This window comes from Carettochelys insculpta, chromosome 17 (assembly GCF_033958435.1).
Source record: "Carettochelys insculpta isolate YL-2023 chromosome 17, ASM3395843v1, whole genome shotgun sequence".
NCBI classification, from domain to species: Eukaryota; Metazoa; Chordata; order Testudines; family Carettochelyidae; genus Carettochelys; species Carettochelys insculpta.
This window is the reverse complement of record NC_134153.1, coordinates 9,502,258-9,517,735: the sequence shown is the minus strand read 5'-3', so window position 1 is coordinate 9,517,735 and position 15,478 is coordinate 9,502,258. Positions and strand designations below refer to the sequence as shown.

At 45.8% G+C, this 15,478-nt stretch overlaps 1 protein-coding gene across 3 annotated transcripts in view; it reads right to left on the bottom strand.

Annotated features, from left to right (window-relative positions):
* The window catches only part of LAMA5 (laminin subunit alpha 5), a 178,643-nt gene that overhangs the window by 161,901 nt on the left and 1,264 nt on the right, over positions 1-15,478 (bottom strand). For 2 of the 3 annotated variants that reach the window (XM_075012170.1, XM_075012171.1), the window contains exon 2: positions 4,298-4,450. In XM_075012170.1, the coding sequence (XP_074868271.1) occupies positions 4,298-4,450 (153 nt within the window). Of the gene's footprint in view, positions 1-4,297; positions 4,451-7,945; positions 8,087-15,478 lie in introns of all 3 variants that reach the window. The other variant, XM_075012169.1, reaches the window with a different exon arrangement.

Here is a 15,478-nt window from a genome sequence, read left to right as displayed (position 1 = left end):
AATTGCTCTCAACCAAATTACACATTTGATCATTTTTTGCCCATTCTACAATGGTAGCTCTCTGATCAACACTGCCAATGAGAACAGAGCAGCTGCTGGCACTAAGACAACATGAGGTGGGACTTTCTTATAATAATTCAAGCTGGGTGGCCAGGATGTGTGTTTTATGAACTGTTGTTCATTGGCTTCAAAGACTATTCCTTCCTCTCCCCTTCCCTTCCAGTCTCACCATGCCAGCAAAGTCCTCTGGACACAGCCACTGAAAGCAGAGATCAAACAGGCTGATGAACACCATCTGCCCCATCCCTATACTGCTGTCAAGTGCGCAGACACAGGAGGTGCTACAGCATCCCCAGATTTTGCACCCAGGGTCCAAGTCACTGGCCCCTCCCCACTGCCGCCCCATGGATCAGAGTCCTGAATCCCACAGCTCTGCTCCTCAGCTGTGGCCCCAACCTGGGACAGTGAAGGACACAGACAAACGTTGGGAGCATGCACCTCAGCACCACTACCTTAAAATTTGTTCCAGCACCATTGATCAAGTGCCAGAGAAACCTGGTTATGGTTGGTAATTTAGCAGTCATGGCTCAGGTACGTCCATGCACAAGCAACACCTGCTGCGCTGGCACAACCTCACAGTGCAGGCCCAGTCTACAACAATGGAAAGGATAGCTCCCATCAGTGCGGAAATAACTCCTCCCTGAATAACAGCAGCTCTGTTAGGGAAGCCTCCTTCCATCAACACAGCTGCATCTACACTGGGAGTAAGGTCAGCATACCTGCGTCAGACAGGTGCATATAGCTATAGGGACCTAAAATTTAAGTGAAGGCCAGCCTCAGAGAGGCTGGCAGTCAAGGCCATCCTTTGGATTAATGAGGCCCTAAGCAGTACTATTAAACTGGTACCCCTATGCCCACTGGCAACAGGGCCGCGGAGGTGTATGTGATTTTATCATCTTCGGCAACACAGTAATGAAATATTTTTAAAGCAAATTTTAAACTAAGGGTCCGTCAACTAACAATAAATTCAGATGCTGATATTATATACCCAGGTTGGCAAATGCCTATTAAAAGGCTTCATTACCACTAGCATGGCTCTCTCCCAGGCTTAATGTTCTGCTAACAGGGCTGGCAGCTTTTGCACTTTTAAGATAACTAGATTATCTCTGGAGGACGCAGAGTCACAGAACAGGGAGAGGAGGTGGCAAGCAGGTGGACGTTCAGACTCAGTTGTGCCCCAAATTTTCAGATGCCCTAGGCAGTTGTATATTCTGCCTGTGGATCAGGACAGCCGTGTTCTCACCAGATTCTGCTCACGACCTAGCTGGTGTAGTGATGAAATCCCACCCACTGCCAAGAGAATGATGGAGTGAGAAATGAACAAGGAAACCTCAGAGTGCAGGGTGGCAAAGAGAAAGCACAAAGACAAAAATTGCACCAGGGCAGAACTTTCTCTTGCGTCCTAACTTCCTCCTGTGTTAGTCCCCAGTATAGGATCTTCAGTCCCACACGTCCAATGATACAGGCTAGGAGGCACCTCAAGGGCACAGATGCAGCTTGATCAAGAGTTTGCCAGCAGCCTGCTCCACTGCCTAGGGCCAAAGGCACTGATTGGAGAATGAAGAGGGAAGGGCTTTGGATTCCTCTCCTTTTCCATTCCCTCCCACAGGTACTGACAGCAGCAGGAGCAAGCAAAATTCCAACCATGTCCTGAAGTCAGGAGACATGAAAGCTCTAATATTCTCTTCGCCTCACAAAAGCCCTGCATTCGGAGCATTTCAGAGGGACGTATTCCGAAATGGTATTACGACAACCTCCTTGGCCAACATGTCTAAGGAGTCTTACCTTCCCAAGAGCCGCATTATAAATCTACCTTACAGATTCTGATGCTGGCAGCGCAATATGGATTGCACAGCTTAGCTAGCAAGGGTCTCTGACAAAAAGATTTCCTGCACATTGTGCACAAGGATAATTAGGCTAGCACAATTACGTGGCAAGGACCTGTTTGCAGGAGATCCCAGAGACTTTGCTCAAATGGATGAGCAGAAATTCACATATTTAAGTACTATGAAAAAAAAAAAAATCAGGAGGCACCGTGACTAGAACAATGAAGGCAACTGAGCCATCATTCCATGTGTGGGCAGGGAGGGATCTCAGGGCAGAGAAACCCCTTCAGGCACAGGCCATTGGGGCATGTTCAGGCCCCCAAATTGGTTTTAACTTCTAAGGAAGCAGAATACAAACAACATGACAGTCCATCCATGCACCTGAAATTCTGCCCTCTCACCACAACTGCTCCACTGCCTTCATCATGGCCATGCTATCACAGCCACAGTGGAGCTGAGAGCCTCGCCAGGCCCCTGTGCAAGGGGCCTCCCCCAGGCTCCTGGAAAGGGCAGGGCCTCCCAACCTTCCCTCCCGCTTTAGTCAGCAGAAGGGCCTTTCTTCAAGCCAACCCTCAATCTCCTTGACATCATCTTTTTCTCCCCCTCTAGCAGAGGGCAGAGAAATCCCAATAAAGGCAAAGCAAGTCTGCTCCCAGCCAGGCCTCTGGGGCGTTGCAGCAGCAGAAGTGCTACATCAAACTCTGAAGTGAATGCCCAGCTCACTGAATTCTGAGGAGTGAACTGCCAACAGCACACAAGCTGCCTCCTTTGCCTGCTCTACTCAAGCAGCCGGGAAGTCAGGGCTACTAGCCAGGAGATCTCTCAACAGATTACAGGGGCTCTCTTGAAACAAAAAGCCTGGAAGTGGCTTCATGTCAGCACCCTCCGCTGAAGGGTCTATTATCCTTATCCAGGCCCCATTCACTGACGCCCACTGCTCCCCTGATGTGGGCTATTTAAATATTGAACAAGGTGGATTTCAAAATGAAGCCATCTGCTTAAAAATGCTTCCCTTCTGCCTAAGCAACTGGCCCCTGCAAAGCCTTCAAACAGTCCCTTTCAGAAGGGAGCCCTGAGACAAGTAAAACCCTTCTACTGCATGAATCACACCCAGAGGTAAAAGACTATCTCCACAGCACAGCAGGGAACGAGCATCAGGAAGCAGGAGTCTCCCCTAGTGGTCCTGTACTCAGAGATGCTGCACCACACCACACGTTCCTGTTTGGAAGCTTCTGTGGTTGGGCAGGGGCTCTCTAGCTACAGCACATTCTGGCCCCCCAGTCAGGCTCCTAGCTACACACAGAAGCAGGGGTCTGAAGAAAAGACTCATGTCACCAAGCAGAATTTGCAGTATTTTGTCTACCACATAGTCCAGTGTTGTTTCTATAGATCGCTTATTCCTTGGCACCACTAAGAAAGGTTTGACAAAATAACCCAATGTTTCCACAAGAATTGCTCTCCAGAAGGTGCTTCAGACTGGGCCAACCATATGGGCTGGTAGCTAGCATTATTGCAATGCTAATTCTTTTCCCTTGACAGCAGTAAAGGCCAAAGACACTGTTGTCATTTTTGTCACCAGGCCTTTAAAGTTGACTTCATGTTTTAAAACTCCCAGGTTTAGGTGCACTAGTTCACGTTTTACAGCACACCTCAACACCTCTGGGCCAGCCACGGCTCATGGTTTGGAAATAGCAATGAAGAATTCAGGGGTGAAGTTTCTATACCACACAGCAGCCAAGTTAGGCAAAAACTCTTCAGTGGAACTTTCAAAGTGAGTACTACTGTTACTTCATCAGTGTCACAGGTTTGTGTGATCCTTGTGGGGCTGGTGTGGCCAATGCTTCGGGAGGCTGTGCAGTAAGTAACAGCAGGCAGCACAAATTGTATTTAGGTTTTGTTTTAGACCCTAGAAGAGGGGTCAGCAAACCCCCCACATGCATGCCAGGAGTGGCACACAAACCAGCTTTCATCGGTATGCAAGGCTCCTTTAGGAGCTCAGTCCTGCTCTTCCAGCCCCATGAAGCCAAGAGCTTGCTCAAAGCCAGGCTGCCTGTGGCTTAACAGAAGACCAGCTAATGCTACCAACCACCACTTAAACAGGAAAGCTCTGCATCTTTAATTATTAGTGAAGCTGTCGCAAGTAGGACTATTAGTGAGTTTTAAAAGTATCAGGACCATACATGAAGGTCAAAAGGTGAAATTTCAGCACTCTGACTCAGAAAGGTTGCTGATCCCTGCCCTAGAACTATAAGGTCTCGGCAGCACCGTGGGACCTTCATGGAGAATTCCCTGTCCAGTCGTCATGTGAGGTTCTGTCTCTTCTCTACCATGGGGATAACAACAAGCCCTTTGAAGTCAGTCGGCACCAAAGCAGACGACAACCTAAAATACCATAAGCCCTTTTCAATTACCTGTCCAAGGTCCAAGGTGACGTTGATCTGGTTGAATTCCAGCCCACGAGACAGGGGAGGACTCTGCCACCAGCGCTCTGTTCCATCGATGGCGTTGGTTATGGGGTGAGCCTTGTTGCTGTTCATTGCCGTGCAAATGTCACAGTACTGCCCCTGCCGGAAGACACAAATAGAGATTAACACAATCCCAGAGCAGCTGGCACATTCCTTGCTGCACACTCTGTCCATAAGGAGCCCAGACACCAGATTCTCTCCAGGTAAAAAGGAAAGGTAAAGAACTATCAGGAAGTGGATGCGACACCTCACTTCTGCCCTCTCCCCAAAGAGAGATTGTATCCCTTTAAGGGAGCATATTCTTTCTGTGTGTATTCTCCGTATGCCCACATCAAGCATTCTGAATGAGGATCTCTCCAGTCAGGATGAACAAAACCAATGTCACTATTGCAGGCAGAACAGAGTTGTGTTGTCATGTTCTGACCACCACCCCCGAAAGAAGGTTGTACAAAGCACATTTCCTACTGGAAATTCTACAGCACTGGGAGAGAACAGCAATGTTCCCCGTAAACTGAGCACTTGTGCGGCCACCCAGGAGGGATTCAAATCCCACCCAGCTGATTTGCAGACCACTTGCCCACAGCCAGCAGCATGTGCGTCCACAGATGGTGCACAATCACATGCATACAACAAACTGTATTCTGCGCATGGGTGTGAAAAACGAAGGAACATTGGAGGAGTGTGCTTGGAGTCCAAACCTGAGGGTGCTTTCAAATCAGCAAATTTGTCCCCTTCTCCTTATGTGTGTATATAATTTTAACAGGGACCAGAAAACCAGAACAGAGGGAATTTACAAGTGAAGCCCTTTCAGCTATGGGCCTGCTTGAAAATAACACCTGGTCAGACGGGTCAGCCTTGTGATCTCAGGAGCTGCAACAGGGCCTCTAGCCGTGAGCCACTCAGTCAATGGGTTGCTATGGTACCAACGGACCCCTGGGCGTGCAGCCAAGAAGGGGGAAAACCTTGCAGCTCATGGGCTGGGCCTTGAGCAAAGTCAGGTAGACACAAGGCAGGTTAGGCCAGAAACCGGGTATGGGGCCATGTTGAGGGGACCCGTAAATAACCCAGGGAATTGGTGAATTATAGTAGCTCCTCCGCCCAGCCACTCAAACCACCCTGCTGCGAACAGCTCACAAAGGACTTTTTAATCTGACAGTTTCCCTTTAAGAGAGTTTGTTACCGCAGGGCAAGTGTATCAATCTTGTCTGCCCTGGCTACAGACAGTTGTAATATTAGACCAGGAATATACCTTCAGGAACACCTGCTGCCTCTCTAGGGCTGCACACGCTCTTCCCTCCAGGGCTGCAGTAAGACAGTCATGCCACAGAATAACCCTTGTCACGTCCACAAACTCAAAGGACGAGATGAGATTCCAAGCCAAGAAGGACACCGAAAACGACCAGCATTCTTCCCTGCCTACGTGCGGTATGCTATTTACAGGCAATTATGCAACACAAGTTGTTCTGAACAAGCCCACCTTTTAATTAACTCGGCTGGAGATAGGAAAATACCAGACAGCGAAGTACAAAGCCAAGGAATGGAGACTGCCAGGGCTGCTCAGTGTAAACGGTTTTCTATGTGCTGTAATGCAGGGAATCAGAGCAAGGACCTTTTAAACAAAATGTCTAAGACATTCACTAGTAAACTAGTAACAGACAACAGGAAACTGACCCACTAAAGAACAAACCCACTAAAAAAAACAAAACAAAACCTGTGTAACAGGTTCTGTGGAGAATTAGATGTTTAGTGCCAAGCACAAAATTCAGTGGATTGTCACAAAAGTTTGATATTAAGCAAAGTTGGAACAAAATGCAAAATCCTCACAATCTGAAGTTCTCAAATGTTGTCACATTTCACACGGCCTAGCAATGACAAGGAGTCACCACCTCCAGTTGAGAAAGGCTACTGTACTTTAGTGATGATGCAAATATTCCTCTGTTATTTACTCATGCTAAGTGGTAGCAATGTAGCTTAACCTCACAATGGCTTTCTTGGACTTGCTATTAAATGGTGTAACTGAGCCCCAGATACTGCCACTTCAAGATGTTTAGACAACGGAGCTACCAGAAAGAGGAAAATTTACGATTTCTTGCTACTTAGCAAGTCAAACATTCTAGGTCAAGTCATACATTTAAGCTATTACACTGGACGTTAGGATCAAAAAAGAGCGGAGCTCTGACTTCAGAAGCTGAAGATTTTGTTTAAAAACAAAAGTGCAGGTCTGAGAAGCATAAGCCTGTGATTTGTGGCAACGACAGCATCCTCCCCACAGGAGCGAAGCAGGGAGGGCAGCAAGGTAAGCAACACAGTGAAATAACTATTGAAATGGAGGAAGAAAGATAGAGAAGTCCCAAAAGATTTAAGGAACATAAGGCTGCTACTATCAGAACAAACTGCAAGGGGAAATTATAAGGAATGGGACTGAATGGAAGAGGAAACTTCAAAGAATCATGGCCTGCCCCTGCTCCTTAGAGTCAACGGGAAATCTCAAGGCGCTCTGTGCTGGGAAACAAGCCCAGACACCCTGCTGAGTTTAGCTGGCTTTGGGAAAGCAGCTGGCTTTGTCCTGGCTTATCTGGCCCTGCTCTGACCCACCCCTGAGGGACACGACCCCATTCGGGATAACAGATGGCTTTGGATAAGGTAAATGGGTGGGCTGGGGAAGCCCAGAGTGGCATCTTCAAATAAGTCAGGTGCTCAATTACCTCCACCATGCATGCAAGTCAGGTAACGGCACACACCACATTTGTGCATGCTTGGCTGTTGTTCTAAGAGATGTCTGGCTTTGCAGTCAGCTATAACTTCTTGCCCAAAATTACAGGATGTCGTTTCAATTCCAAGTTAAGACACGAAAGTTTAAATGACTTAACACAAAGAAATGTGAAAAAGGACATAGGTAGAAATAATCAGAGACTGTAGCAGTCTTTCCTTTTTAGTCTTGGAGGGTAGCTGTGAGTCTGTATGCACAAAACAAGAAGTTTTGTGGCACCATATAGCCTATCAGATTTTTTGCTACATGTACTACATGCATCTGATGACGTGGGTCTTTGCCCATAGAAGTTTATGCTCCAGAAAAAAAAAAAAATCTCCTGATCTATAAGGTGCCACAGGACTTCTTATTCCTTTTCCAGTCTAACAGCAGACTTCCAGGGACAAGTCTTTGACATTACCCATCTCCCAGTTTATTTGTACAGCACACAAAGTGTGATAGGCACTTCACAGATAACCAAACAAAGCAGTGAAAACCACTTAATTCAATAGAGATGCGCAGCCCTAAAATGGAGAATGCAATTGTAAGAAACCTGGTTTGCCTCCCACTTACCCAGCGTGAGCAGAAAATCAGCTCTACAAATCCTGTCCCAGTGAGCTTATAACCTCACGCTCTGATGCTGCAGAACACTTGGATGGGTAACCTTACATACGTGAGCAACTGTCTACATGAAGGAGGCCTATGGCTATATTGACACTGCTGCTTGTGTCAGCAATACTTAGGTCACTCAGAGGTGTGAGTGTTACACACGTACACAGATATAAGGCACACTGCCATCACCATTCACATGCACAACGCTATGTCAGAAGGAAAGAGGACCTTACGCCACACGTGGATAGGAGAGTGGGGAGATGCTGCTGAACAGAGAGCTCCCGCCAGTCAGCATAAAGTGTCTTCACCACGTATGCTTTACCGGCGTACAACCACCCAGGGTGCTGGTCCTGCACCAGATGAACAGACACAGCCTAAAAGAAGACACAGTAAACTTCTTCATACCCATCAGCCCCAGGAAGGGGAGATTGCTGGATAGTAAATATGCTGGATAAGAGATGTATACCTGGCAATGCATTTCACAAAAGAAAAACAAAAGTAGATATTAAGAAATAAACAAAAATGTACGCAGAGTATGTTACTTACCGACAACAGCAGTACTGCCCACTGTAAACTTTTGACTGTACAGTAAAAGCCCAGTTATCCAACATAAATCGGGACCAACCAACAGTTGGATACCAGAAACTGTCAGATAAGCAGGTGGGGGGGGGATCATTAAGGAGGAGACAACACCAGGGCTGACTGGCCCACTTTTGAAATGATGGTGACTGGCTCCCTGGGGTGGGCCACAGGAAGCCAGCTGCTGCAGAGAGGCCCCCCAGGGCTGGCTCCCAGGTGGACAGACCCTGGTCCCAGGAAGCTGAGACACAGCTGGTTCCAGGATGATGCCACAGTCAACTCTGGGGATGAGAGCCCCAGTGACCAGGGCAGAGAGACCCAGTCATCCCAGGTGGGCAGCCCCTGCCAGCCTTGGGGCACAGAACCCTGGCTGATCCCAGAGCCCAAGCCACCACCAGCCCTGAGGTGTAGAGCCCCAGCTGGCCAGGGGAGGGCTGCCAGCTGTGCTGGGCCAGCTCCCTGGAGCCAGCCCCCCAGCAGCCAGCTGCCAGCCAGCCCCAGGGCAAGGAGCTGCCAGTAACTCCATCAAAATCTCCCATGGCTGGCTCCCTGGCTGGCAGCCCCTGCCACCTCAGGAGGGCAGCCACTCCCAACCTGGGCAGGGAGCTGCTTCTGGCCCCTGTAGGGCTGCCAGCTGCTTGGTGCTGGGGGAGATTATCCAACCCTCTCCCCCTCGCTCCCGGTATCAAACATTCTATGTCATCGCACATGGATAAAACAGTGTTGACAACCAAAGTTTGCCTGTATTTGCATTTACTTTTGCTATACTGTATTTTAAAGTATAACAAAATTATATTATTTGTTAGTCTTTAAAGTGCTACATGACTGCTAGTTTGTTTGACTAGAATACAGACTAACACAGCTACCTCTCTGTTACCATCCTGTACTTGTGGAAAATGTAACTAAAATTTACTTAGGGTTAAAATGCCGGTTATCAGAGTTCTGGATAATTGAATGCTGGATATGAAAGAGTTTACCGCATATACCAAGTGAAGGCGCAACAGGAGTGGGGTTACAAATTTAAACTGACCTGAAGTTGGTGAGATTTACTTCTGTTTAGAGACCTAACGTGATTAGCAATTCCAAAAATACAAGCAAACTGCGACTAGTTATGGCCAATCTACTTACCAGGGAAGGCCAACTTTTCTAGACCACAAATTGCTCCCTAGGGAGCAAGGCTTTGGAACAATTCATGGCCAAACGCTTAACCCTGCCTCTATTTACATAGGCAGCAGGGCGCAGAATCCAAGTGTGAGGCTAGAACATTTCTCTCGCTACTTTTCATTCCATGTTTGCAGCATGCCCTGTCTTGGAGCACGGACAGCAGCGCCTTCCACTAAAATTTAATCAGAAAGTCACGGTCCCAGGACGATCTGTATTCTTTACGGAAATAAGCTTGACTATGAGTAACTGGAAAATGCTTCAGGCAAAATACTTCTTGTGAGGTATCATTTGAAAAGTTGTAATCTACTGCACATGATTTTCCCATTTGGGTGCATGCATCAGTCCTGTACGTGAAGACAGAAAACATGAAGTGTCTCCTTGTTTTACTAATACAGACATGCTAAGTAAGAACCATTAAGGGTATTTCAGAAATCTGATGGCTCATGGAGAAGGACAATGATCTGTAAATGGGCTTTTTTTCCTTGCTATGGACCAGTGTATTATAGGAGGGGCTCTAGAGTCTTCACAAAGGCATATGTTTAAGTCACCTGATGCTGGGACTTTTTACTGTAAGTGAGAAAAAAAGTTTTAACTGAACACAAAGGATATCCATATAGAGCAAAATCTAAATAAAAGGTGGGAAAACAAATTATTGCAGCTGCTGCCAGACAGGACATCCCTCCTTACCACCCAACATGACTGTGGGAAACATCTAAGTCTGAACAAGGGGAAGGATCAAGCCTGGTCTGGGAGGGTTTCCAGCCTGTGAAAGATAGATTAGAACTATTTTTAGGACAAAATACTGCACGTAACACGTTTCTTTGCACTTTAGGCTTAGATGATCCTTTTTTTTCCATAACCTACTTTGTTCTATGCGCAATTTTTTGCAACCACTGAAATCCTACTGTTTTTTATATACTTAGTAAAATCAATTTTGTTTTATTAATAAACCAGAGTAAACAATTGTTACCTGGAGGGGTAGGCAGCTGTGCATCTCTCTTCTTAAGTCAGAAAGAGGATGGATGGACAATATAAGCTTGCTTTGTATAAAAAGCTTTATACAGATTAAGATGGGTTGATCTGAGGCTCTAGGCCCAGTGGGGTTGTGCACCTGGGTGCTGTGGCAAGTCCCTTGGACTGAGCCTGTCCAGAGCTCAGCTGATCTCAGTATCTGTGTTAGGCTGAACAGGGCTATGAGCCTACTTTATCGGTGTCAGTGCTGCAGGAGACTGAACAAAAGCGGGCATCCCAGAAAACAGGCACGTTGGATCAATGGTATTTCACTGCATCATGTGACCGTCTCAAAAGGAAATTTCTCTAATTGAATGCATCACAGTCACTTTTTACTCATAAAAACCTGCTGTGGCTTATCTCCCATCCCCTCTATTACAGTGGTTCTCAACGCAGGTCTGGGGCCCCTTGGGGAACTGCAAGTAGATTTCAGAGGTGGTCACCAAGCAGGGAGGGCATTAGACTTGCTGGGCCCCAGGGCAGAAAGTCAAAGTCCATTTGCATGGGACTGAAGCCCAGCGGTGGAAGCTGAAGCCAGAGCAATGTAGCATCACCCCAGGCAACTGCCCAGCATGCTACCTTCTAACCCTGACTTTTATATGCAGACAACCCGTTACTGTGGCACAAGTGGGCTGTGGAGTGTTTTTTTTTTTTTTTTTAAAACAGCATGTTGGTGGAGGACTCAAAAGAAAAAGGTTGAGATCCCCTGGTCTAGTAGGTGATGTCACAGCTCATTACAGTGAGAAAGCTAGTGCAGCAGAGGCAAGAACTGTACAAATGTCTCCATGCAATTCCTTGGCAAACCCTACCACAATGAAAAATGCTGGCACCCCTCTGCGAGGCAAGAATGAGCTCTGACTTCATCATGTTCCCAACAGGTCTGGAGCCTTCTGTTTAAATTTTGCCACAGACACTGCAAGTTTCAAAGCCAGTGTAATTACACAAAACAGGATTTTATTACAAATTTGTTGAGGGAAAAAATAGTGGATTTCTCTCTCCAAAAAACCCTACTACAGTGTTAATTACAATTGCTAGCAGTGGGAGAACTGACTGACAAGCTACAATATTTATAAAGCAGCCACTCCAGAGCATGTCTGTTCTCAGCTTCCCTGCTCCCTTGAAATTTCTTCAGCAGCCATCAAAACTGGATCTTTCAAGGTCTCGCTCAAAAACCCTCCCGATCCTGGCTGCACTTTGTGTGGAACAAAGTACAAGAGAGCAGGTGAAGAGGTTTGGCCAGTAACTCCAGTGACACATGGAGCAAACTGCTAGTGACACACATTTGGAGTTCATTATTGTCGCTACAATCTGCTTAAATTGAACATTTCCCGTTAACACCTCCCGCATTGCTTTAGTCCCTGGGTGGTGCTGAAATCCCAAACAGGGATGAATTGGGAACTCTGACCTTTGCACTAATTCCTCTTTATTCCTTCCTTCCTTCCTAGGTGCTGCCTGTCGTCATGGAAAGGAGCCACTACAAAAGAATTTTTCTAAAGCTTTCAGATTGACCAAAAAAATATCAGCCTAGGAAGCAGAGCTCAGATCAAAGCACAGCCATATCAAAGCTACACAGAAGGACAGGGAGGGGGTCATTACAGTACCTCAAAGTCTAAGGAACCATGTTTGTTTAACTGGAAATAACTGCAGATAGGTAGCCCTATCAGTCTACCAAAAAAGCAGTCTTGTAGCACTTTAAAGACTAACAAAGTAATTTATTGGGTGATGAGCTTTCACAGGACAGACCCACTTCTTCAGATTTGGAAAGTGTTAGTCTTCAAAATGCTACAAGGCTTTTTTGTTGTGTGGAAATAACTGATAAAATTAAACAGGATGTGCCCCATACACTGTAGTTTTTTTTTTTTTAATTTACTTAATTAACTGGTCCTACTAGTGACAGCTGCTCTATCCCTTCCTTCTCCCACCCCCTCCTTTCTATATAAACCCTGGATTCTCTGTTTTTCTCCTCATCTGAGGAAGTGGGTCTTACTTCACAAAAGTTTATGACTCAATAAATGCGTTAGTTTCTAAGGTGCCACAGGACTGCTAGTTATTTGCGAAGCTACAGACTAATACGACTACCCCGAGACTATCCGCCAACTATTTACCATGTTCAGGGAAAGCAGTGATGACAAGGGCATGAGTCATGACTGCAGAGAGCTTCACTCAAGTCATTGGACCCCTGAATGCTTTCTTTTAGCCACTGTTTAATGTGGTTTGTTATAAGTCTGGCTAGTGACATGGTAACATCATAAATGGCCACTGACTTAGTGTCAAAGGCATAGCCCATAATATGTAATAAACTCTCACATTGCTGGCCTTTATTTTTTTAAAAGTCTCATTTTACCGGCTTTACTCAACCAGACGCACATCAGCAAACACTTCACAGTTCTCTTCCCCTTTAAGCCAGGGCTGCTCAAAGTGGGAGGCACGAAATTTTATAACGGGGGGTGCAGCCTGATCGGCTGCTTGGTGTCAGGCTCATCCATCTCATTAAAAATATTGCAATCTATTACTACAGAATGAACGACAAACGAAAAATCAAGACCCTGGTATTTGGCATAATGGACAGTTCAAATAGAAGAGGCAGACCCCACAGAGAATGGATAGATGATACAGTAGATTGGTGCGGAACTAGTCTACAGAAACTAAGCCACTCTGCACTGGACAGGAAAAGATGGAAGGAAATAGTGAGAGAGGCATCAAACACCTTTTTGATGTGAGCCCACAGTTATTGATGATGATGATGAATCTATTACTGTTTTTATGTATAGCTATTCACATTTAAGCACTGATTAGCAAAGTTTTTACATTCTACATACTTACTTTCTTATACATGCTGAAAAAGGCTGTTGGTTTTTTCCTCCATATGTACATAATCCAAAGTGATGGAAATTTTGATTACATTAGACAGGTTCGGAGGGATCTGCTAATTGCAGGGGTAAAAAGTGGGGTGCAACATAAAATGTTTATGCACCCCTGCGCTAAGCATTACCTTAATTAAAAAAAAAAAAAAAGCAGTATTGCACTGTTAACAACTGCTGTGTTTTAGAGTCACTGAATCCTTACCCACATCCATCAACTACAGAGTAAGGCAGTATTTGCCCAGTTCACTTTTATGTTAGACTGTTGAACTATGAAGGCCCAACACACAAATGTAACCGACACACAAGTCTAACAATTGTAAAGCAATACAATTGAAAGAAGATGTGTTGGACTCTCTCACAGCAACATCCTAAGCATGGGCCATTGACACAGGACTTTGCCCTTCAGTAGTCAGAAAATTCCAAGTAGCTGAAACATTGGAGACGGGGGTTTTCAGAAGCAGATTTTGTATTTGCACCACATTCTGCTAACATAACTTATTCCAAAAGCAACTTCACACTAGCTGTTTTCCAAACTCTCCTTCTGCTAATTAACAAGCTGAGCAGGATCTGACTGCTCCAGGTAAACTAGCAGCAGCTCTCTAAAATTATCCAGGAAAAGCTGCTGGGCAAACAGCAGTTGTGTTGTTGAAGTTGCATTGATTTATCATTGCTCTCCCCCGGCCCCCCCAAATTCCACAAAAGGGTTTCAGATTCTTATTTGTCTCCCCCTTCTTTCACTGTTCTTGTGTGATAACAGATCTGGGATCCAAGGAACTCAGGCTCCCATTTTACAAATCCTCCTGCAGTTGGTCTCCCTGCCTACCAAGATGTCCCTGGCTGTAGTCATCTCTGTGTAGCAGTGTGGCCTGAGTATCACATCATTTTTGCAGTACTTGAGAGGTAGCCATGTTGGTCTGTATTCTATCAAAACAAAAAAGCAGTCATGTAGCACTTTGAAGACTAAAATAATTTATTGGGTGATGAGCTTTTGTGGGACAGACCCACTTCTTCAGATCTATAGCTTGACCAGAACAGGCTCAATATATAAATGACAGAGGTCCAAAAGTTGTTATCAAGGTTGACAAATCAGAAAAATTGTTATTGTTGGCAAAGCAGAAGAAGATGGAGTGGGCCATTCTGTTAAAGACCTGAGAGTTTGTGCTCTGCAGAAAAGAGGCTTTAACAGCCCTCTACAGAGAGATGGTTCGAAACTAACATTCATATTCAAATTTGACACATTACCACGTGGTTTGAAGAGGGACAGCAGTTACCTGACCCATGATCAGGACTCTTTCACATACTTCAATGTTGGACCTAACACTTACTCTCGCTCTCTCTCTGCCTCTCCCCCCCGGCCCCCGCTTCTATCTGATTTGCCAACAATAACAATTTTTCTGATTTGGCAACCGTGATGACAATTTTTGGACCTCTGTGCTTTATAGATAGAGCCTGTTCTGGTCAAGGTATAGATCTGAAGAAGTGGGTCTGTCCCACAAAAGTTCATCATCAAATACATTTTTTTGTTAATCTTTAAAATGCTACATAACTGCTTTTTGCAGTCTGCATTCCAAGGGGATTCCCAGCTCCAGGTTAAACTCGGGCCCTGGGGAAATGGCTAAACTGTTTCTACAAGCTGATGTCAGATGAATATCATCATCTCCTCCCCCACCCCCGCAAAAAGTCTTAACCCAAGCGGTGTCTGGGTTGCACAGCCATATTATTAAATATTAGCACGACCACTAGCGTCTTAGTTTTTGTTTTCAGTCCAACTCAGCTATCTCCGCCTGCCTTGGATATCAATACAAAAAAGCCTGATGCCTTTAAAAATAAAGCCATGGCAACATGACAGGCTGCGCTTCGCTTGTCCGATTTCTGGCAACCCTGGAGCGCTTCTAGCAAGGAACACGTGTTCCCTTTCCCCCGCAGCCTTTGAAAGAGAAACTGCCTTTGGAGAACTCATCAGAAATTATGTCGCTAAACAACCAGCTAAGCACAAACTTTTGAGATAGAGGGGAGGGTGGGAAGGACACAGCCCCTCACCAGCATTTCTCCCACTCCCTCCAAAGAGCTCCCCCCACTTACGCCCTGAATGGAGCTAAAGAAAATGAACTTGTGCAAAAGGGCAAGTGCCATTTGCAGGAAGCAAGG